This window comes from Dasypus novemcinctus, chromosome 25 (assembly GCF_030445035.2).
Source record: "Dasypus novemcinctus isolate mDasNov1 chromosome 25, mDasNov1.1.hap2, whole genome shotgun sequence".
Taxonomy (NCBI): Eukaryota; Metazoa; Chordata; class Mammalia; order Cingulata; family Dasypodidae; genus Dasypus; species Dasypus novemcinctus.
Window position 1 is genome coordinate 36225607 of NC_080697.1, and position 24513 is coordinate 36250119.

At 42.8% G+C, this 24513-nt stretch overlaps 1 protein-coding gene across 1 annotated transcript; it reads left to right on the forward strand.

The window, feature by feature from the left end:
- The first annotated feature begins 3265 nt into the window (after window positions 1-3265).
- Window positions 3266-24018, forward strand: LOC101423713 (uncharacterized). The gene is given in 4 exon segments (XM_023588409.2): window positions 3266-3628; window positions 20115-20243; window positions 22971-23292; window positions 23295-24018. Coding segments are annotated over 4 exon segments (1347 nt in total). The 3' UTR covers window positions 23828-24018.
- Window positions 24019-24513: the final 495 nt, after the last annotated feature.

The following is a 24513-nucleotide window of genomic DNA, read 5'->3' on the forward strand; positions in this document are numbered from 1 at the left end:
CAAAGCACTGGCATGCTGTTGATCTGCAAAAAATATCGGTGAAATCAATGAATGAATCCATCTTCCTTGAAATGACAGTGGTTTCCATCCCTACATTGAAAAATCACTCCAAACAGTCTCCTGCTGGATCCCCGCACCACTCTCGTTCCTCTAGTTCTCTTGCTCTATTTCTCTTACTTCACCCCGCACCATTCGCATTCCTAGAGCTCTCTTGCTCCACTTCTTTTGCCTTCCCTCCTGCTTTTCGATGGACGATTGGTTTGAGCAGTGTGTTCCTTTGGCCCAGGTAAGGGAGGCGAGTGCTCTGGGCCCTGAGTTTTAGGGAACACTGCTCTGGGCCTCTTGTGCCTGTATCCCTCCCCACAGGGCAAGTACCCCCCTGGAGCTCCCCACCCTCCCACAATTTCAGACAAAGCTCTAAGAACCCATGATCCCCAATTTCCTTACCAGCAGGCCTCTCTGAGTCTTATTTGAGCTCCTGAATTAGCTTCTTTTCCAGGTCCTTTTCCCAAGCATGTGCTGGGGATGACTGAAGAAGTGGCTGTTGAGAAAGGGGTGGAGGGAGTTTGGACTCTAGCCTGAGTGGTCCACAGACAAGCTCAGGAGGTCCCCTGCAATAGGGGGACAGAACCAGTGAGGGGGGAAGAAAGCTATCAGGCTGGGAGCTGAGTGCCTCCATTTATACCCTTGTGCAGGCCCCACAAAGGATCTGGGCTTTAGTTTCTGGCTGAGGCATCAGCATCCTTCCTAGATGGTACCTTCTGCTATTTGCATTCACTGGCAGCTTAGAAGAGTCTGGTTTGCATGCCCCATGTCAACTGAAGGGATCATATACTGAGCCCATTCTGCCTGACTGGCAGCGTCCCCATAGGACGATGTAGTGAAGTCAGAGAGTCATCTTAGAACAGTGTCTTCATAAAGGAGAGGCTGTTGTGGCCTCATGCTTTCCAGCGGAAGCCCCTTCAATTTTCATGGCAGAGCAAGGGCAGGGCAGTAAAGGAATATATAAAAAATACTAAGTATCAAACATGGTCACATACATGGTTACATACATGGTCACATTTATATATTTTTTGATTAAAAAAACATTTTTTAAGAGGTATCAGGGATTGAACCCAGGACCTCATACATGGGAAGCAGGTGCTCAACCACTGAGTTTTATCAGCTCCTCATTTTTACTCTTCAAGACACCAGTGAGATAGTATTTTTAGTGATGTTTTACATATGGGGAAATAGAGGCTCAGAAAGTTTAAGAAACTTATCTAGGGCCATGTTGCTCTTGACCAATTGGGTTGAACTCAGTTGTCTCTAGTTCTATAAGCTTGCTCTTCACACTACTTTAAACTTCTTTAGAGGGCATTGACTTTCTGAAATTCTGTAGGTTCTGAAATTCTGTAGGTGCCCTTTTCTCAGACCCCTCTGTGGGTCTCACATTTTGGTTGTGTCGATTCACTTGTAGACCAGATCATCCTAAATAGAACGAGGGTATTTTGTGTTTGAAAAGTTGAACACAATGATCTAGAGAGCATAACACCCCCAAACCCACAATGTGTCTCACTTACAAAGAGGTCATGGGTTCTGAGATTAGAAATATTGATCTTTATTTGGTTTTCATCAGCCTATTTGTAGAAATCCCAGATTTCCTCAACTAATCTGGTAATGATTTCAGATTTATCCCAATATTTACTTGGTTTAACTTACTGAAAACCACAGTAGATCCTCAAAGGGTCAGTGTCCATCAAGTGTCAAGGTGAAACAGTTGGCAACCCCTGACCCGTTCCTGGGGCTCACCAACACCACAGGAAGAAATGTCTTCCTTTTTTTGACTGTGCTTTTAGAAAATATTGAGCATATTATTGTACCACATGGCCATGGGTGGATGTTCCTTGTAGAGCACGTTTGGGTTATCCTTACAGAAGATAATTGCACACCTCCACTGCCTCCCACACAGGCTCCGCCCACTGCTGCAGCTCAACTTGAAGTCGTGTTTCCAAAGCTATAATCATGTTGCCTTGATCAGGACTTAGGATGGCTGCCCTGGCCTTCCAGGGTTTTCTCAGAGGGTAGTCACTGTCTGTTTTCTTTTCACCACCCAGAACTGTGGTTCTCTCCCCAGCCTTGCTTCTCCCAAACCCTGGGGTTTGCACAGTACGCTTTTAGCCAGCGTTTTATCTTGCCGTGGTGAGTCCTGTTTCTTTCCACATATTTTGAGTTCAAAACATGAGGCCCAAATTCCTCCCTCTTCACTTTTCGATTGCCAGAGGCCAGGCCAACTCTTACCTCATTGGAATAATAAATTCCTTGTAACATCTATTTACTCCTCAATCATTTCTCAAAGAGTATCTCAATTGCAGGGTAGCACTCTGTGGTCATAAATACCAGTCCCAACTCCAGCCCTCTTCCTGGGTGGCACATACAGCTTTACAAACTTCAAATAGTAAGTTATTATATTTGGTAGGGATCTTATTGATGTTCTAAACAACGCCCTTTCATTTTTACGGTGAAGGCAACTGGGTTCAAGTAAGGTGAGGTAATGAGCCCAATGTTTGAAAGCCACATAGCTCTTGGAACAGACTAGAACATATGCACCTCACTTCCCAGTACCAGGTCCATTCCTATACCCACTTTTGGGTTCCAGCCTCATTTACGTTACTTGTTATTGCCCCCTTTATTTTCAAAGGCTGCTAACTGCCATGCATATATTTCTGCTCTGCTTTATCCCTCCAAAATGGAGGGATGTGACTTGTCAAAGACTAACAGAAAAGTAGCCATGCATAGTGAAAGAGTCAAAGTGAAGAGAAACTATCCATAAAATGATACGATGAATCCAGAGGAAATGTTAGTCATGGGAATTCATGCTACAAGATCCTATTCACTTAGTTAAGTTGGACTGTACATTAAAACCTGGGTTTCCTGGTAATCAAAGCAAAAAGAGAAAGGCGTACAGTTGAAGATTCACATTGTCTGTAAGACAAAATAGCAATTGCTCGAAGTAAGTTTTTCCTGGCAATACCTTGTTGTATATTCCACCTTTATTTCTGTCTTTTTTTTGCCTAAAGAGGTAAATGTCATGTTCCCTCATTAAGGGAGGTGTAAGTTTATTTATTCCCTGGCTTCTTTCCAACCAGAGACCAATTTCCCTCTTTGACTGATGACTGTGTATCTCTTCTTTGCTAACAGCACTTCCCAGTTGTCCTCACTGTGCTCCCTCCTGCTTCGGCACAGGCTGCTCTCTTTCCTCTCCTCACCAGGCTGAGGATGGACAATGGGGGAAGCAGCTGCTGCTGGAGATACTTTCTGTGGACCGTTTCCATTTACCTGCTGCCAGAGAAGTCCGGCCCATGAGGCGAGGAGCGCCCAGCACGGGTGTGAGCGTGCGTTCTCCCTGCTCCCTGGCAGCTGTGGAGGAAGACAAGCCAGGGAACTGGGCTCTCCTGTCATAGGGCCTCAGGCCCCCGGCCACCAGCTGCAGAGAAAGGCTGGAGGGCAGCGCTGTCTCCCCGACCCGTCAGCAGGTGCCAATTCGAAGGCTCCAGAGTCCAGGGTAGAAACTGGCAGCTCAGGGCCCTGGAGGCGGAAGGCATCCTGTCCTAAGCAGAAACCAGTGGCCGGCTATTTCTTGAAAAATGTAATAAATCATCTCTTCTTATTTTCTTTCTGTTTCTGCACCTATTTATCTAGGCATCTAAGCCATAAATTGCTTAACGTGACTTGCAAAATTTTAGACAATACAAAAGGATACAGTTAGCACGGAAGGAGGTCCTGACTAGCCTTGGCACCGGGGACCTGTGTGCTGGTCTGAATGGAGCCCTTGGGGGAAACTGAGGCCCATTAGCCTCTAATGAGGGATGCTGCCGTCCCTCCCCGAACCATATCAACTTTGAACTTCTCTTTCTCCTGGGTGTCCTGTGGATTGACAAGCAGTCTCTTAGGATTACCAGTGTGACTAGTAAGATGTGCAGTCAGCACGGCTCTTATGATTAGGCAATAATAATACAACATTTGTGTGATGCTTGACAACATTCACTAATTGATTCTCAGGAGGAAAGGGCTACTGTCGTGCGCAGGGATTTTGGCATTTGGTTCTCCGCTGAGGTCACAGGCTTCATTGGGCAGAGCCTAGAGACGTCAGAGTTGGAAGGTCACGGTTCCACAGATCTGAGGTGTTTTCCTTCAGACCTCCCATGACTCGCCAAAGGAGAGGTGGATGCAGGTGGTGTTTGAGAAAAAGTTGGGGGATGGAGGGAGAGAGCACAGGGGAGCAGAATGGGCTTGGTGTAGTCGTAAGATTTCCGTCCATGCTGTGTGTCTGGCATGCTGGGTGAGCTCGGGGAGGTCGCTTCACTTCTCTGTGCCTCTGTGTCTCATCTATAAAAGGATGACCTTAAAGCAAATGATCTCTGGTGACCACAAACACTGAGCATTTAGGAGTCCATGTACTTCCTGACAAAGGCCTTTCCTGAGGAAACATCACATTTTGCCCAGCTTGCAAATCACAGGATTCTGTGTCGTATTCAGTTCTTAATTCCTCAGCCTCACACGCCTTTATAGCCGGTTACAAAAGCTGAAAGGGCAAAACAAAGATAATGAAACACAATGTAAAGAGCGAATCAGTCAGTAAATCCCTCACTCCATACACAGAAAATTATCACCAGCTGTTGCCCAATTAAACCCGACAATCTAGCAGCGCGCCAGCCGTTCACAGGAGTACGCACACGCGCACAAACACGCACATTGTGTGCCCAGCCAAACCACTTCCGTGCAAACCCAGAGGATTTAAACATCAAAACACATTTTCCATAAGCTACATTTGTGTTTTTGTTAGAAGCATTCCAACACAGAGACATGGTGAATGGGCAATGGACTCAGCCAGTCTTGCCCTGTGCTGTATATACAGCCTGTGTCTTCAACTTTTTATAAAGAAGCAAGTTTGAAAAGGGCCTCCTTGAAGGCCCTGCAAGATGAGCAGATAAATGTAACATCATCAGTTGGAGCACTCATTCTTTTACATTAATTCACTCTACATTGATTGTGCATTTTCTGTGTACCGAACATCTCGTAAAGTTTCCAAGTACAGAAAGAAATAAGACAGGTTTCCTGCCACAAGTGAACTAGTCTGGGGGAATTAACAAGGTGCAAAAATTATAATACGATGTTATAACATTCAAGGTCTTTCCTAGAATCTTGACCAGAGAAACAAGCCTCTAGATGTTTGGGGAAGTCGGGAAAATCTTCTAAGGAGCTGAATTTGAAAGGGAACAAAGGCATGGCTAATTCCTAAATTTCATGTAATCCATTTTTCCTCTATGATTAGTGTTTTTGTTTGTTTGTGTGCATGTTTGTTTTGTCTCATTTAAGAAATCCTTCCCTACCTTAAAATCATGAATATATGTTCAAGGTATGAAGATACTGCTTTATATTATCTTCTGGAAGCTTTATAATTTTGATTTCCACATTTAAGTTTATAGTACAGTTGGACTTTCTTTTTGTGTGTAAGGTATTTTTTTCCATATTGATACCCTACTCTCCAAGCACTGGTGTGCAGTGGTAAATAAGAAGTCATCAGAATGGGGATTTGGTCTTCCTGAGAATCTCAAAAGGCAAACTTGCAATGTGTCAGCATAGGTATTATGATTTCTGCAGTGTTTTGATGGATGACTATGATTAGAGTAAGGGAAGTTTCCGTCACTTTCTGGTTTGTTTAAAATTTTTTATTTAAATCAGGAATGCTTATTGAGTTTTATCGGACTGATTTTCTATGTTCATTGAGTTCATTTGGCTTTTCTCCTGGGTGTATTTTAAAGGATTCTGTATTCTGAAGTTTGGGGGTACCAGTCTATGTATTTATAAGTCAGGTTCTAAATCTCTGTATCATCACTGATTTTTTTTTGTCTGTTTGAATCACTAATTAATGAAAAAAGAATATCTAAATCCCCTATATGATTATGGATTTTCCTATTTCTTTTTGTAGTTCTAGCAATTTTTGTCTCATATATTTAGAAATTATAAGATAATTTATCATTTTTTATTTTCTGGCTATATTGTACATGATAGCATTATGAAGTGATGCTCTTTCTTAATAGTGTTGCCCCCAAATACATTTTATCTGATGTTCATATTGTTATACTGAGTTTCTTTTGTTAGTATGTACACAGTGTATGTTTTTCTGTCTTTTTACTTTGACAGTTCCATATTCCTATTATTATAGATGAGTTTTATGCGAATGGAGTAGAGATTTTATTTTCTTATTCATACCATGGCAATTTTTGTCTTTTAGCTGGACCATTTAGTTCATTTATATTAAAAGAGAAATTACCAATATACATAGGTTTAAATCTTTCCTCTTATTTTAAGGTTTCTATTTTCTCTGTTGCTTTTCCATTTCTTCCTGCTTTATCTAGTGGCTACGATTTTACAAAAACATTTGATTTATCTATCTCAACAAATACCTTTGTCTCCTTTTGGACATGGACCATAGGACACTAACTCCACTTATCCCCCTTCTGACTCATTGGCTGTGCATCTCTCATACCCTTGGGAAGTTTTCTATGGATTAGGCTCCTTGGATGCCAGTCTGATGTTGCCATCCATTACTATAATTGCACCCAGCTTCTTTCTAATGATTAAGCATTGCCACCTAGTTTTAATATTTGGAGTGCTGTCATCCCCATTGATATCAGGAAATGCAGCTCTGTATCAGCATTCCCTCCTTCCCTACTGTCAATTATGACCCAAAGAGGATAGCCACTTCTGAGATTTTCTATGAAATAGAGATTCCATTCACCAGTACCTTTGGTCTTGCTTGGTTGAACAGAGTGTCTCCAAGCTTTCCTGTGTTGCTTAATTGCCTGCAAGCTTTTCTAGCCTTACAGAGTATATCCACTGTAGCATCCTCATTTCTCTGAGACTTTGATTCCTTTTTCCATGTTTGCCGGAGAAGTTCATTTTATCCAGGCCATTGCTCATTCCTAGCTTTGAAGAGCCATCAGCAGTGTCTCAGTACCATCTCCCATGGCCCTTGCCAGGGTGTTAAATCCTTTATCCTGCATCTTTGGGACTCATTCCCACTTAAATTCTCCTAGCTTCTGATGATAGATGTTGGCTGGGTCCCACAGCTCTTGGGGTATAGTCCTGTTCCTCTTTCAGCAGGCCTAGAACTTCCCCAGCTGTATTACATTGTGGTTTAAGCCTAGCTATTGATCTGGTGACTAGAAGTGTTGATGGGGATAGCCCCTAAGTGGCAGGGAGGCAGGGGAGAAGGAAGCCTGTTGTCTTGCAAGGCAAAGGCCACTTGAGGTGATCAAGGAAGAGTGGGTCACTTCTGCTCACTCAGAAGGTTTAGAGAACATCTGGGGAATTAAAGGTTTTTAAGTGCTTTGACTTAGACAACCTCATCCTGTATCTTAGGGTCCACCTTTCTCAATAGGGATCTGACATTGACATAGCAGCCTTGCTGGAGCAGCTCTGCTACTCTAGAAATTAACTTCTGATCATCATTCACAAATATTCTGCCCCAATGTATAAATAGCATCTATCAATCACAATTAGAGCCCATTGTCCTTATAATTATTACACTTACTTGAATTTTTCAGATATCTGTGATATCATGCCCCCAGTGTGTTACCAGATTTTATCTAGGTTCTTGGCTATGCTGCCAAAATGAATTTCAAGAGCACGCTGGGTGAGTTAGGCCAGTAATTTATTCAGGTAGGGAGAGAAGAGAAATGGGAGAAAATAACAGATCAGGGGTCCCAGGTAGAGAGGAAGGGGGTGAAAAGGGATAAAGAGGGCTGATTTACAAGCTACAATTCCCATTATAGATTATGAATCCCCTGGTTTACTTGTGTGGCCACATGGCAGAGGAAAAATGGTGAGAGCCACACAGAGGGCTGAGAACAGGTCCAGAGGCAGGAGAGCAGGCTGAGAGAGAGTTCAGGCCTGTGCCTGGCTTTTAAACTGTTAATTATTCCATCCTTTTGCTAATGGCAGGGGAGGGGCTCCAGCTGTTTGCTGTTTTGATTGATTACCCCACCCATCAATCCCTTAGTGAGGACCCAATGATGAAGTCCCTAGGGAACATCCAGGACTTTTCCTTGCATCCAGAAGACGTCTTTGTTCTGGATAGTAGTATCCTGGGGGTGGGGGTCTTCCAGCAGCCATCTTTGGGGTTACTGATGTCCACATGGATTCTCTGCCAGGTTCCAGATCCATCTATTAACTCCCTATCTTACTAGCCTGCCTCAAGTTGATTCCTTTCAATGTATTCTATCCTAGTTTACTAACAGTGAAACTTAACAATTGAACTTTAGCATGCTTCAACATGCTTCACCTATCTCTAGTGATGGTGTCTTCATTGTCAGCTTGCCAGCTGGGGAGCCAGTCCAAAATCCCATTTTAGAGACTGATTCCTTATGCAAATCTTGGCACGAATTGCCATAGATCAGGTTCCTTGGGAAACAGACTCTGACATGAAATTTGAGCACATCTAGGTTTTTCAGCTGTGTCCTTGGGATCAATACTTGTGGGGGAATAAAAGAAGTAGAACTGAGCAAATGGAAGACTTGCACTGAAATGCAGTCAACACAGAGGACTGGGTTCATCCCACTGGGAGCTCAGGATTGACTGTTGTCTTGCCTGTAGGCAAGGTGGCTGGACCTTTTCACCACTTACATTGACCAGTCCTTTGGTGAGTGCTGTCTCCTGGGACGGGAAACGGCTTGCGGAGAGCAGCTGTCTTGAAGTGAGGGCAATTGGGGCAATTTCTGGAGAATGACTCAGCTGTGAGCTTTCAGCAGCTGGAGAGGACTGTGGGGCAATTGCCTGAAATAAGGTTTGGATAGGTGCTTCTGTGTAGGTTTTATGTTTTGAGAGGCTTGGGACTTTAGATGACTGGGTTCAGATTAGGTAATGTAAACTGATCTGGGAGAAAGGTCAGTGTGGCTGGCTTTTCAAACTAGCCTTTGATCTTTATGGATCAGGAAAGTCCATGAAGTTATATACAACAAATAGGTTTAAACTTTGGAAAGTGTCGATCTCTTCTCTCTCATGCACTCACTCTCTATTCTTATGGCATGATTAGGGGGAAAGGAAAAGGGTCTGGCGTTCCTATGGGGAGAAATCAAATTCATATCCCAAAGAAAAGTCCTAAAACGGGGTGGAAAAGAATCAGAGACTTCCCCACAAAGAACTTCTGAGTCATGGGTCCTGAAAGCCATGGTCAAGAATGGCTAGTAGGAACTGGGTGAGTGTTCTAAGCAGCTCTCAAATCATCCCCAGGGCTGGAGTTTCATCATTCATGTTTATCATGTTTATCGTCATTCACATTTGTTTATTTATGCATCAGTAAGATTGTAGAGGGCAAAGAGGATCAATAACTTGGCAAACTATAACCCAGTCCAGGCACACCAGTGGGGGTCAAGAAAATGGGTGGAAAGTTCTGATATATATTAGGGGGGAGTGGTATAGTTAACCAAATGGCAGAAGACTCTACAATGTAGGATGTGATACCTCCATCCTTCCTCCCACAAATCTTTAGTAAATTCTTAAACTGAGAAGCCAACTGCTAAGAGTGATGAACGCGAAACAGAATTTAGAATATTGGACATAAGGATGCAGAATTAAGGTGTTGGGACTCAAAGAAATCATGGAGAAAGCTTTGAGCTCTCACTCTAGATTTGGAGTTTCAGCCAATTTTAAACCAGATTTCAGAAGCAAAGAAAGTTCCATCCAACATCTGGCTACAGAAACATAGTGAAGGGAAGTAAGTAGGGCAAGGAATGGGATTATTGCATTTTTAATTTGCAGACTTGGAAGCCCAAAGAGGTAGAAGGAGAAATCACAGCCAGCAAATGGAAAGTCCAGAGTTTAAAATTACATCTCTTTCCTCCATACCGTTTCCTCTCTCATAAATCAAAACTACCATTGAAATCCAGACTCTGCATGGATTATGAGGATTCTCCTCCAGGATGTAGATGTGGTCATATTTTAGTCACCAGTGATTGAGGCTGTGGAAAGGAAGATGAAAGGGACAGATGAGCAGAATGAGTTTTAGTAGGATCACAGGGTATAAGCGAGTAGTGCTCCAAGGTAATTTTCTTCTCAAATTCTTTGGGACTTCTGTGACATTTCCTGAGGCTTTGTATTATCTCCAACAATCAGTCTTAATTACAGCCTTTCCCCTTGGCCCTGTGTATCCTTAGTCAGCACAGTATTGTGCTGAGTCAGCAGGAAGTGATCTCATCAACTCTATGGGAAGTTCCTACATTGTAATGGGGAAAAGAGAATCCAGATAAATTCGATTGAAAAGTCCTCATCAGCAAGAAGAGGACTTTGAAACATCAGAAGTAACTGAGAGGGAGGTTGGGGGCATCTTAAATGGGAACCATTATTAACTTTTATTTAGGAGGAAGTAATTTGCTATTAAAAAAAAAGGCAGTCAGCTCTAAGTTTCTTGCATGGTATTTTCATCATGCTTGCAGTATATAGTACTCAGAATTTATAAAATTATATCATTCTTTCTCATATAAGTTGGAACCTTTTTTATTCTGACCCATTTATTAAGAAAAGTTTGAGCTTTCCTGATTAAAGTAGGTAGCTATGAGGCCTGATTTTGATTTCTATGTTTAAAAAAGTCTTTTCCTTTAAGCTTTCTGTTTCCAAGGGGATATTTTCCCCCCAGAAATATATTTCTTATTGGATGTCACATCTCTAATTTTGGAGTCCATATGTTCTAGGTATTCTGGGAAAGATCTGGGTTTCAAATACTGTATTCATTGTTTCCAAAAGCTCACACTACTTAAAAATCCCAGTAGTAATAGGTATCTATTATTGAATGATTTCTATGTCCTGGGGACAATGCTCACAGCAGTATGTGCATTTTAATTTATTTTTTGACAACAGCCCTTGAAGTGGGGATTGTTATAATTACAGTCATATGTATTTTGAAAGTAAGGCTTAGCATGGTTAAATAACTTGCTCAATATCTCCCAACAAGCATATGGCAAAGTTCTGTGATTCTAAAGTCTGTTATCTTAACCAGTATCCTGTCTTGGGAAGTGTTGATGGCCTTCTACCTGCTTGTCAAATCTTGTGCACTCCTGTGATAGGTAGAATTCTAAGTTTCTTTCCCCTGTTGTGCACATCCTGTATAATCCCTTCCCTTCCATAGCCAGAAGAACCAGAGATATCACTTCTGGGATTAGGTTACTAATCAGTTGACTTTGAGTTGATCAGAAGGGTGATTATCTGGGTGGGCCTGCTTTAATCGGGTGCCCTTCCCCCTTTTTTTAACTGAGCCACCGCAGCAAATATTTAATGTGACAGTTACATTTCTCACCTCTGCTGATAAAGATGCATGTCTTCCCATTTGCATTGCATGATGCACTGTTGAACTATACATTCTGACTATGATGTTCTCTTAAATGGCCCAGAAAGCCTTGAGGAAACTTGGAGTTCCTGAAACCTCTGCCTTGTTGGCAAGTGCAGGAGAAGTATTTCAATCAGACACTGATTGAACATCACCTATATAGCAGTTTGATATTGTTAATGAATTCCAAAAATAGATATTGGATTATGTTTATGAACTGGTCTGTTCCTCTGGGCATATTAGATTGGATTGGATTCAGAGGTGTCATTTTTACTTGATTAAATAATGATTAGGGCTTTGATTGGGCCATGTCAGTAGGGGGTGAAAATGACGTGGCAGAGGAGAAAGTTAGGGTTTTGATCCTGGAGCCCTGGGAAGTAAATACACAGAGAAGCAGGTATGTGAGGAAAGAGAGAAGGCTCCATTAGACATGGCAGAGGTTCTGGGAAGAGAGACTAGTCATTTGCCTGATAGTTTACAGCTAGCCTTGTGGTGAGAGCAGCATAGCTGAGCCCAGAGAGAAACCAGTCCCAGGAGAAAGAGGAGACTTATTCCAGCCTATGGTTGATATTAGAAGAAGCTGGAACCACAGAGCCTTGAGAAGAAGAGGAAGCCTGAACCCTTGCAGACATCAGCAGCCATCTTGCCCCAACATGTGGCAACAGACTTTGGTGAGGGAAGTAACTTACACTTTATTGCCTGATAACTGTAAGCTTCTACCCCCAAATAAATACCTTTTATAAAAGTCAACAGATCTCAGGTATTTTGTATCAACACCCTTTCACTGACTAATACAGCCTCTCTTTAGGCACACTGAGCACATGCTAACTCCATGCCTCTAAATTACATGATTCATCTAAATTGCAGCACCTTTACTTTGGAACAATGATAGTTTGAAGAACAAAAATATTCTTTTATTCCATGACTTGTTCCAAAAGGAGGTGTCAGGATCAGTGATGAATTAGTGGAAGAAAAAACAAATACACATAAGATTTAAAATATATAATAGTCACATCCAAAACCAGCCACATCACTCCTTCATCCTTTCTGCTTCTAATTCCAGAATGGGAACTTGGTTCCCAAGTTCTCAAATGTCCAAATTCTGGAGATATTCCAAGATTGGATTCCAAATGTCTTTGTTTTACTCTCTGATATTCAAGAATACTATTGGGTGCTGTGATGGTTAGGCTATTGTGTCAACTTGGCCAGGTAAGTGTGCCCAGTTGTTTGGTCAAACAAGCACTAGGTGAACTGTAATACAAGAGCATTCATGGACTTTAATCACCATTGATTTTACTGCAGTGGTAAATCATAGATAACTAATTATAATTACATCAATCAGGGAGATTGCCATCAACAATGAGGGGTGCTTTATCCTATCAGTTGAATGCCTTAAAAGGAGAAATGATTCCAACATTGAGTGAGAATTTCCCAGCTCATCTTCGGACAGCCAACATCTCCTAGAACTTGTCAAGGATCTTCACTGGACTTTCATTGGAACCCCTGGTTGCAGCCTGCCTGTGGAACCTGGACTTGTGCATCCCCACGATCATGTGAGACACTCTTAGAAAATCGCATACTATTGACAGATATCTCTTGTTGAATCTGTTTCCCTAGAGAATCCTGACCACTACAGTTGCCAAAGCTAAAAGAGCCAAGACCCAACTAAATATATGACAAAGTCATAATTACTAAGATTATTTGTCTTTAAACATTTATTTTGTGACTCTGAAAATGCCATGCTAATCTAGGCCATTATGTTTTGTTCCACTCCTTGATATTTTCCAATCTTTCATCAACATTTTCTAAGAGTAACTGCCTGCGATGGACATCATGGTGTCACACCTGATGTACAGAAATTGAGTCTGGTCAAACGTGGTCCCTTCAAAAGGATCAGGCCCTTCTTGAATTCAGAGAGATTGGAAACGTGAAATGGTTTATGGATGGGGTCATGTGGCAAGTACCTCAGAGCAGCCTATGGGAACTGGCAATGTTTCTGGCTAACAGCTAGCAAGAAAGCAATATCATTCCCTACTTGAGACTCCAGGTAAGGTTGCACCTGACTGATACCTTGATTGCAACCAAAGACCCTGAGCAAAGAACCTAGCTAAAATGTGCCAGACCCCTGACTAATAGAAACTGCGAGATAATACATTTGGGGGCTTTTAAGCCACTATGTCTTTTGTAATCTATTAAACAGCAATAGCAAACTAATAAATCTCCAACTCTTCCTTTATTTTCTTTCTTCCTTCCACAACTATTTACTGAACATTTGTTATGCATTAACATATTTGCTTGGTACTCACACTTACAATGGTAAACAAAATAAGAGAAGGCCCCAGCCCTTGGTTCGCTTATAATATAGTGAGAGAAATAGTCATTTATGTTATACGTAGTCACATATCTTGTAAACTAACAATTTATCTAATTATATATATATGTTATTAAAAAATATATCAGAGAGATACAACAGAAGTTTGAATAAGCAGAAGAAAGATTCTGCAAAACAGTAGACAGAAGAATGGATAGAGAAAGTTATGGAAAAATTTGAGCAGTTTCAGGAATTTGAGTGACAGCACAATGTACACAAACATATGTGTCATGGTACCCCAGAAGGTGAAGAAGAGATATTAGTCAAGTAACAACATGGGAGCATGTAAAACTATAATTGAGGTGAGTGAAAAGGCCCTACATGGCACTGGAAAAGGACAGAGCTGGGTCTTAGACCTATCCAGAAAGCACAGAAACAATGTTTCCCGGGACAATATGAATTAAGCAAGAACAGAAGGATGACCTATATTTACTCAGGCCAAAAGAGTAGGGAAGGACTTTCCATAAATAGGGAACAGCACTGACAAAACATCCCTGTGGAAGCAAAGCACATACAGATAGAAGGGATGAAAAGAAAGCCCTTGTGCCTGCAGCATGGGCATTGAGACAGAAGGTATAGGCAGGGGTGTGCTCATGCAGAGCTTTAACATCCATATCAAGGTTCTTCTTTTGTCCTGAGGACAATGGAATACCATTAGACGACTTTCATGGAAGGAGGGCAAACATTTCAATTATAGCAGAATATAAAATAAACAGAAGCTAGGGAGGCAGGAAATGTGCAGAGCAGGTATGAAACAGTATAGTCTAGAGGAGAATAAATGAGACTCTGAATTAGACTGATGGCAGATGTATGAGGAAAAGAGGATAGATATTTGCCGATGATAGAACAGACTGGGATAGGTAGGGTTAAAGTAAATAGTAAGTCAACCAACCTTAGTCTTGGTGACTAAGAGTAGAAAGCTCTGTGGCAGAACAGGTGAACATGGAGGAGGAATGAGGGGTGTTGAAAAGGTAAGTCTAGAGTCTATTTCATCACTCTTGAGGTGAAGGTTCTGGGGATAGATCCAGGTGGAACTTTCAAGCATATTTCAAGCTAAAGGTATAATCATGGATGTTTACTCCCTAGAAGAGGTGGTTAAAATTCATGAGAGTGAAAGGGATCTGTGATGATGAGAGACAAGAGAAGAAAGGGCCAACAATAGTCTCTATTTCTTTCTCACCAATTTGGCTCAGCAAGATTCAAAATTTATTCTTTCGTAAGTGTGCTGGTTGGAGTCTTTTGTGGATCCTAGAAAATTATGTTCTTAAGCAAACCCATTCCTGTGCATGTAAACCTATTTATGTGAGACCTTTAGGTTAGATTCAGTTAAGGGACCTTTTGATTAGATCACTTTTGCTTAGATCACTTTAGTAAAGTGACTTTGATTAAATTGCAGGACTCAGAGCAGGTTTTAATCCTTTACTAGATTCCTATATAAATGGAGAAGAGAGGGGAGGAAAAGCTGCCACTTTACCCTGCCATGTGAGAGAGGACTCCAGGATCACTTGCAGCCACAGAAAGACAGAGAAACCATGAGAGGCTGCGAGAAAGGATGGAGACTGGAATCAGGGGAGCAGCAGAAGCTAAAGCAGTGAAGCCTGCCTGATTCCCACAGCTGATCTTGGGGGAAAGTGAGCTTGGAGGACAAGGCAGAGACCTTGGCAGAGACTGGCTGTCATTGCCCACAGCCAACCTTTGGTGAGACAGCATCTCTGTTGATGCCTTGATTTAGGCATTTTTGTAGCTTCAGAACTATAAGATTTTACCCTAATAAATTTCTATTGTAAATTTCCATTCTGGTATTTTGCATTGGCAGCCTTTAGCAAACTAAGACAATGAATAATGAAAAAGTGAGTAACATGTGCTCCATTCCTTCAAGTATCCAAATAATAGAAAATTTAAATCATTTACTTATAGAGACACTAATGTGATATAGAATGGCATGATGTTAATGGATAATGAATATAATGTACAATGTATAATGGTATTTGAGGGTTTTTATTATGACTCCAAGACATTATAATGACTCCAATATTCTAATACATATTTAAAGTAAGTAATTATATTTAGTTAAGTTATGGGGGGAGGAGTGGAGTGAGAGGGATGGGGGGAAATGGGGACCTCATATTTTTTGAATGTAACATTAAAAAAATAAAGAAAAAAAAGGCAAAAAAAAAATTTTAGTTTAAGTCTATGGTTTAGCCAGCTGTGATCAAAACATCTTATGACCACAATGAGCTTAATAGATACTGTTTGCTTTATTTCATTTATTGGGTTTTTGCCAAAATTCTATGTATTGTGAGTTTTTTATTCAAGCAAATCTGTGGGGGCAAATTTTAATTTTGATCGGAAAATGATGAAAAGTATGACTTCACACCTAATAATGAACTCATCAACTTATACTAGAGATTTTAAGTTTTAGAAATAAAACAGAATGGTATTTTTAGCCAGGAGATGGAATAGCAATTATCATCTGAACCCTTCATCCTACTCCAATTCTTTTCCCAGTATATATTAGATTTCCCTCTAGAATCAAGCAGATACAGGTTCAAATCCTGGCTCTGCCACTGACCACCTCTGTGACTCCATGAAATTATTGATTCTTTAATATACTTAACTCTTAAAGCTGTTGTGATGATTACATGGGATAAAATAATCAAAGCATCTGGAAATGAATAGTTGATAGATACATGGTGATTTCCTTCCCTAACTGTCCCTTTTGATCTTAAGGAACTGATTTGTATTTCAGTTTTGGGTCTGTTTTTTCCCCCAAAATAAAATCTTGTCCTCTCAAGATGAAAAGTAACAAAGCAGTGAAAGTAACTACACTATTACCTCAATCCTCTTGGGATAGTGTAGGTTGTATGAGAGAGTTCATAAAAACTTCTACCATTTCATTCATTTTCAGCTGCTATCTCTGACATATGGAAGGCTGTAATTTCACAAGGAAGTGAAACCTTACCTCCTACTAGGTGGCAATATATTTTAAGCAAAGAGATATTGCAACTCTGAAATTATTGAAAACCTGTGTTCTTTCCTTCAAATTGCTTGATGCAGATGTAAAAGTCACATTTTTGAAGACAGCTTGGCACCACGGCATAGCTAAGATCGTTGAGACACAATGAATGATTCTGTTGGAGGGCTGATGTGGGAAACAGTGGCGAATATTTGAGGTGAAGAAAAGGGAGGTAACAGACTATTTTTAGATTTTGTTATGCAGGGCTATCCTGTTACTCTAAAAACTGCAAAATCCTCCTCTCTTAAAATAAATGGATGTTTCATAAATGTTGCTAAATATTTTTTCTTCAACTTGCTTTCTTGTACTCATCTCTGTAAACTTTAAAAATCAGAAGGTAATTCGCTCGTGTCCTCTTGGTGTACCCAGTTTCAGCTCGTTTTTAAAGTGTCAAATCAACTCCAGTAGCTTTCGATTCATCTTGGAACTATTTCAGCATAACAAGGAAGCATCAGTAGGTACAAGATCCACTGCCATAGCATCGTGCAGAACTAGGTTGGATGTATGTGGGGGGTGTGTGTGCATGTGTGTGTGTTTGTGTGCGTGTTACCGCCTCCAAGGAGCCACAGGGCCCACTGTTCCTTCTGTTCCTATTTTTGTCCTTTGTCATCATTGCTGAAACGGAGCCCATTGTCATCTGCTAGAAATATTTACCCGCGAGCCCTGACTTGGCTTGGTAACAGTGAGTGCACATCTGGAGTCTAGACTCAGCGGCTCTGTGGGCAGGCTCGGATCCCAGGGCTGTGTGGGCCCCAGCGCCCTGCTCTGTTTACATAGGTGGTGGCTGCCTCATCGGTTTGAGCCGCCTGACACTCTGGCTGCTCCCCGCCCTCCCCATCCCCTGCCATATCCGTGGCTCTGACTCTTCGTTTTGGACAGCCATCCAAGGAGCTCCCTGCCCTGCTCTCCAGTGACCTCTGGTACTCAGGGTGTTTAGCCATGGGAGACCGGAAGGAGGGAGCTTCCTACTCAGGAATCAACATCAATGTGAAACCCAAGAATGGGCGATGCTTGGGTTAGAGGTGACGGGTTGTGCTGCGTTGGAGCAAATGGGTAAGTTGAAGAGAAAGAGTCTGATGCAGGCTCTGGAATACACAATTTGGGTCCAAGGCTTGGACTCAGCCATCACACCAGCTGTGCAAGCTTGAAGGTCTCTGAGGACCAAAATCCTTACCCATCAATCTGGGAGAAGAGGGACAACCTCACGAAGTTGCTGGGAGGAATAAGCCAGTAAACAGAGGTAAAGTGTCTGCTTCAATGTCTACTCTAAAGTTGGAAGTAAAAATGACCCTTTCCAACATGCATACTACATCTACAAGTGAGAGACTGTTTTCTGAACCGAGGCAAGAAAAACAACCTAGATATTTTCTGAAAATATAGGGCAGTGTTTGTCTGTGGCAGGGCGGGCTGGAGTAGGGGGGCTGAACTCTTCCTGGGAGGGGAGAAGGTTTTGAAAATGGTCCAACAGCAATACCCACTTTTAGATGCAAGGTAGCAGAGAAAAAAGCAACCACATTCTTGTGGCTGCAATATTTCCCACGTGGGATTTTTTTTTTTCTTGTTTCTTTTTATAAAATGAAACAACTGTGAGGCACTGATAGTGGGCTGGTGGCCTTCTATAGAAATACACTGGAGCCTCCTCAAGAGTTGAGGCTCCCTGAAATGTCACAATTGGCATTTCATTGATACTTGCTTCACTTCTTAATACCACGTGCATTGGCCCTTTTTTTAAAACAGCAATGGATTATCTTTTAGGGTATTTTCTGTAGATGGGTGCTATTTAGACACACTGTAACTAATCAATTTAACATATATGTACCTAATTAATTTTATCTGTAATTTAATGTTTCCTATAAAAGTAACTTTCAGGGCATGCCTACTCAAGCAAGCAAAAGCAAGTCTACAAAATTATAGATCCCTCTTGGAAAATTTATTCTATTCTATCAAGGGTGAGCAAACTGTGGCCTTCAACCTGTAAAACTGGACATTCTCCACAAAGCCTAAAATATTTATTCTCCAGCCCTTTACAGTAGACTTATTTGTCAGATGCCTGTAATTGTGTAAATAAATAGCATTAAAAGGTATTCTCTTTTAAAATTAAGAGTATCTGGGAAGCAGATTTGGCCCAATGGATAGGGCATCCACCTACCACATGGGAGGTCCAAGGTTCAAACCCAGGGCCTCCTTGACCCGTGTGATGAGCTGGCCCACGTGCAGTGCTGATGCGCAGAAGGAGTGCCCTGCCACGCAGGGGTGTCCCCTGCATAGGGGAGCCTCAGGCACAAGGAGTGCACCATGTAAGGAGAGCCGCCCAGCACGAAAAAAGTGCAGCCTGCCCAGGAGTGGCGCTGCACACACGGAGAGCTGACGCAGCAAGATGACACAACAAAACAAGACACAGATTCTGGGTGCTGCTGACAAGAATACAGGCGGACACAAAGGAAACGCACAGCGAATGGACACAGAGAGCAGACAACTGGGGGGGGAGGGGCGAGGCAGGGAAGGGGAGAGAAATAAATAAAAAATGAATTTAAAAAAAAAAATTGAGTATCTATCCCTCACTGGAATAGTATCATATCCCTCGCTTTACATCCACCGATCACTCTCAATGATGACACAATAATTTCCTTAAAATGGTGTAGAAAGTCCTTTCCTAATTGATCTTAACACAATATCCCAGTTTCCTTCCATGACATTCGTTTCTATCACCCTATCATCCAGAAAAAGCATCAAGTACCTACAAGATTCTATGAGAATACGGGAAGCGGACTTGGCCCAGCAGTTAGGGCGTCTGTCGACCTCATGGAAGGTCCACGGTTCAAACCCTGGGCCTCCTTCACCCGTGTGCAGCTGGCGCATGCGCAGTGCTGATGCGCGCAAGGAGTGCCGTGCCACGCAGGGATGTCCCCCATGTAGGGGAGCCCCACGCGCAAGGAGTGCGCCCAGTAAGGAGAGCTGCCCAGCGCGAAAGAAAGTGCAGCCTGCCCAGAATGGCACCTCACACACGGAGAGCTGACACAACAAGATGACGCAACAAAAAAGAAATGCAGATTCCCGTGATGCTGCCGACAACAGAAGCGGACAAAGAAGAAGATGCAGCAAATAGACACAGAGACCAGACAACTGGGTCAAGGGGGGAGGGGAGAGAAATAAATAAATAAATCTTAAAAAAAAAAAGATTCTATGAGAACATAAGTAAGGAAATACTCTTTTTTTTTTTTTTTAGGAGGTACCGGAGATTGAACCCAGGACCTTGTACATGTGAAGCAGGTGCTCAACCACTGAGCTACACCTGCTCCAGAAATAGCTCCTTTTGCCTGAGGTCAACAGAGATGTTCAAGTAGAAGAGAGCATATTGACTTGGGCTTTGCAGATGCAGCAGCAGGCTTTTGAGCGAGCAAAACCAAAGCAAACCTAAAGCTGCTGGCAGGCCTGAAACCTTCTGGTGTGTTACAAGCGAACCAAGTAACCCAGTGAATCAAAAGCACTGGGTAGGTGAGACAAATCTGGATCCACATTTCTGCTCTGCTATTCACCAGATGCCTGCTTTGTGCAAGTACATGCATCTCTTAGCCTCGATGTTATCATCTGTGAAATGGGGACCATAACAACACCTGCCTTATAAGGTTGTCATGATGATGAAATGGGAAGAATGCTGACAAAGTGCAGCAATGGTTTTGTACGTGACAACTGTGGCTGCGGGGGCACTGTTTTTATTACCATCCTCATGCTCCTCCCACACCTCATGCTCATTACCTTTTGTTTGGGGTCCAACTCAAGCAGGTCTTTTTGTCCTTGGGAATCTTAATTATAATATGGTATGGTGCAGTCTTTCTGGAAAGAATTCTAAAATCTAAGACATTAAAAATTACAACCAGCCAGTTGTCCTGCTACCATTTCCATATAACTTTAAGCTTGTCAGAAAGAGGCATTGGGAGCCTCTAGCAGGGATCAAATAGCAAAGACGGGTTGGTTTACCCAGCTCTAACTGGCCAGTTTGTGAACTAGTAACAGAAATCTAGCAAGGTGACCGGACCTGGCACTGAAGTTTCAGCAGCATGAAAGTATCATTATTGCAAAGGGCTAATTTATATCTTAATGTTTTCCCATCACTGACCAAGAAATCTAGTACTTTCGAGGTCAGTCCATTAATATTTGGGACTCTTCTTTAGACTGGCAGACATAGCATATTTTGACTCTGGGAAGTAATATATTTTTGACAGTTAAAGAGAAAACCCCTAGCATCCAAGGTAACTGCTTATTTTCACTTGTTTCTCTATCAAGTAAGTGAAAAATTGAGTCTAGGGTAAAGAAAAAAGTACAATTTAGGTTTTCTTTTCATTGTTGCCAGAGTTTGCCAGTGCATAAGGCAAAACTCTTGATTTTAAGGGGTTTGGTTGTGACATCCGTCATTCCAGAGGCAACAGTTGGCATAGTTGGATGACTATGTGGGCATGTGTATGTAAGAGACTCATTTGTGTGCCTGTGTGTGTGTGCACACATGCAGTCAAGTGCTGGTGAATCTATGTGTGATAAATGCTGATGTTTGCTGATGAAGGAAATACTTCTTTAAAAATACTAAACAGCGCAGACCCCGTTGATGGTTTCTGAATCAAGGGCTGGGAATAAGGTGGATATTTGTCCCTATTGATGTGATAAATCTCAGTGTCCCTCAATTACACTCTTGCCTTTGGTTGGAGACTGTCATTTTAGCAGCAGGACCTGGTTTTGAGTCACGAGGCGCTCTCTTCTGTCGCTGGGTTACTTCTGAGCCTGCTGCACTGGAGCCAGAAGTCTATGGAGATGCTGGCTTACTCCACGCTTTATCTGTGACAAGCTGCTTCAGCTTGGAAGTAGAAAAATCATCATTGTCACCAGCAGCAGATTCTGTTCTCCTAAGGCGTTCCCATCCCTGTACTAGGTTTTCTTTCATGGAGCCCAAAACCAAACCCTTCCTCACAAGAGCTAGTCTGAGAGAAGGTTAGTTTTTTTTTTTTTTGAGGGGAGGGGGCCGGGTGGGTGGGGAGCTTTAGAAGAGATAATCGAGTACCATGATTTTCTAGAAGCAGGCTTTGAGGCCAAGGGGAGGGTCCTGACCCACACCAGGCCACGTTGCCTTCGGCAGAACCTGGAATAAAAATGACATCTCTGGATTCCTGGTCTCGGTCTCTTCCTATCATAACATGTTTCCTGATCTTCTGAAGGGACAGGGAAGAAGGTCACACAGTTTAGCTACATTTTATACTTTGGGGCATTACTCATATGGCACTTGGCACATAATATATCTTCTTCAAAATTGTTTGGGTGAAAAAATCATGAATGAATGGATTGAGATGAATTTCATGGGTTTAGAAAATATATCAAGAGGCAAAATACTGTCTACATTAATTTGTACAAGAAATCATTCAGATATTGTACCTAGCACAGTGCCTCACGTATGGATGCAGTAAATTCTAGAGATAATTCTCATTGTTAAGCCCAGCCATGTACTAATCTTTTTTTGTTACCCTCCTGCCTGTTGACACCTAGCTTTGCTGTTGGTTTTAGAATAAGAAGATCCTGAATGATGTTGGTGAGATAATCACTTGAAACCTGGCCGTAGAATTGTTAGAAATTCTAGACATGCTAGAAGAGTGGCCAGCTCCTGGAGCTTTCAGGGAAAAGGCGGCATCCAACACATTTGCTTTTCTATTTTTGCAGTCTGCTGTATGGTCACCTAAGCGGGGCATGATGGAATCTGCTACCAGCAAGCAGATCATCCACCCCTGGTCCCCTTGGATTAAGTAAACTCACTGACAATTTCTATGCCCAACTTCTCTACATTTCCATTGCCACTGGCAAACTACTACCATTCTAGAGTGTCATTCAATGGATTTCAATTTGTGAACTCCAAATAAGTCTATTCACTTATTTGGAATATACTTACCATTTTCTATATCTGGTCATTGTGGAATAATAACCACAGATACTAACAAAAGTAAACTTCATGACTTGTTCTATAGTAAAAAAAAATGCTTTCACACAAATTATCTGATTTCTTTTTCACCATTCTTGTGGGATATATGAATCCCATTTCATGAACTAAAAACAGACTCTGGGAGGTAGTGACTAGCACAAGAGTAAAACATAATGTTTGTTCGCTTGTTTTTTAAATTGCACCTTATTGCCTCCTTGCAAACTGAGTCTGGGCTAATGACACCAAATCCACTTTTTGGCAGGCGCAGTGCAGCCGAGCGGCAGTGGCTGAGGGCGGCGACGCGGCCACGGACGACGAGGAGGAGAAGTACCGGCTCTGCAAGATCCGCAAGACCATCCTGTGGCAGTGCCACGACCGTGGCTACCTGGTGACCCAGGATGAGCTGGACCAGACGCTGGAGTTCAGAGCACAGTCTGGGGACAAGCCCAGCGAGGGGCGGCCGCGGCGCGCTGCCCTCACTGTGCTGGTCGCCCACAAGGACCCCACCGACCAGATGCTCGTCTTCTTCCCAGAGGAGCCGAGGGTGGGGATCAAGACCTTCGAGGTGCACCGCCCGCGGGTGCAGGGGGGGACATCATCCGCGCCCTCACCGTGGCGCAGCAGGGCGTGACGCCCTCCGCCGAGCAGTCGCTGGTCCCCGTGGCCCCCAGGTACATCCTGGAGCAGGTCCTGCAGCGGGAGCTCCTCCCCAGCATCACGGAGCGCGAGCTGGTCCCGGCGCGCGTGGTCATGACCACGGAGGAGGTGCCGGAGCTGCTGGCTCGGCAGAAGCTCCGCGAGAACCAGCCGCCCGGGATCCAAGCGGGAGACCCCGAGGCACGCGACATCGGGATGGAGCGAGGGCAGGTGGTGAAGACCGTCGGCCCCGGCGTGCGGCTCCCCGGGGAGGGCGTCGCTGGCGCCTCGTGCAGCCCGGCTGGACCCGTGATCCCGCACGTGGGCGCCGCGGCTCTCCGCCCTCCCGCGCCTCCCGCACCTGCCCTCTGGGCGCATCAGCCCCCAGTGCCCCCGCCTCACCCGCCCACCTGCCGACTGGAGGAGCGGGTGGAGGCAGCCCTGACTCTCGGTGTTGGCGAGTGGGGTGTGTCTAAACGTTAAAGATGCTTTGAGTAAAAAAAAATAATAATAATTACTTTTTTTTTTCTTTTCTGGCCACCTACTCTACCATGTACTTAACTACTTATTACTTACTATTATACGTGTTGCGTATTAACTCAGATTGTAACAGGGTGAAGGGGAAAAAGAAGCTTCGAGGGAACACTGATAAAATAAAAAATAGTAGTAAAATATATCCAGTTTAGTTAGCAGAAGGAAATCTGGGTCCTAACCCCGTCTCTGCTTACTAGTTTTGTGCAAGTTATTTCCACTCACTGATGAGTTTTCTCTTCTATACAATGAGGCGATTATGTTAGATAACCTAAAGTAAGATAGTTCTAAAAGCCTATCTTTCTATTCATTGCAATAAACACGGGGTACTTTTAAGATACTTATAATCCCAAATCATGCTGTATCTGTTGCCTCTCAAAAGTCAAACATTTAGAATTGGCATTTACCAAGGAGTTCATAGTGTATAGAGACCAAATGGCAGGTGTTTATGGACATCGATGGCCTAACTCCTCATTCCAGGTCAACCACACAGCCATGTGGCCTTGGACACATTGCTTACGCTTTCTGTGCCTGTTTCCCGGTCTCTAGGTAAGAGGGTAAAAAAGAAGGAATTAAAAAAAAAAAAAAAGGCAAACGAAACCACAATCCTGATGAGTTGTCAAAAGAATTGAATGAGT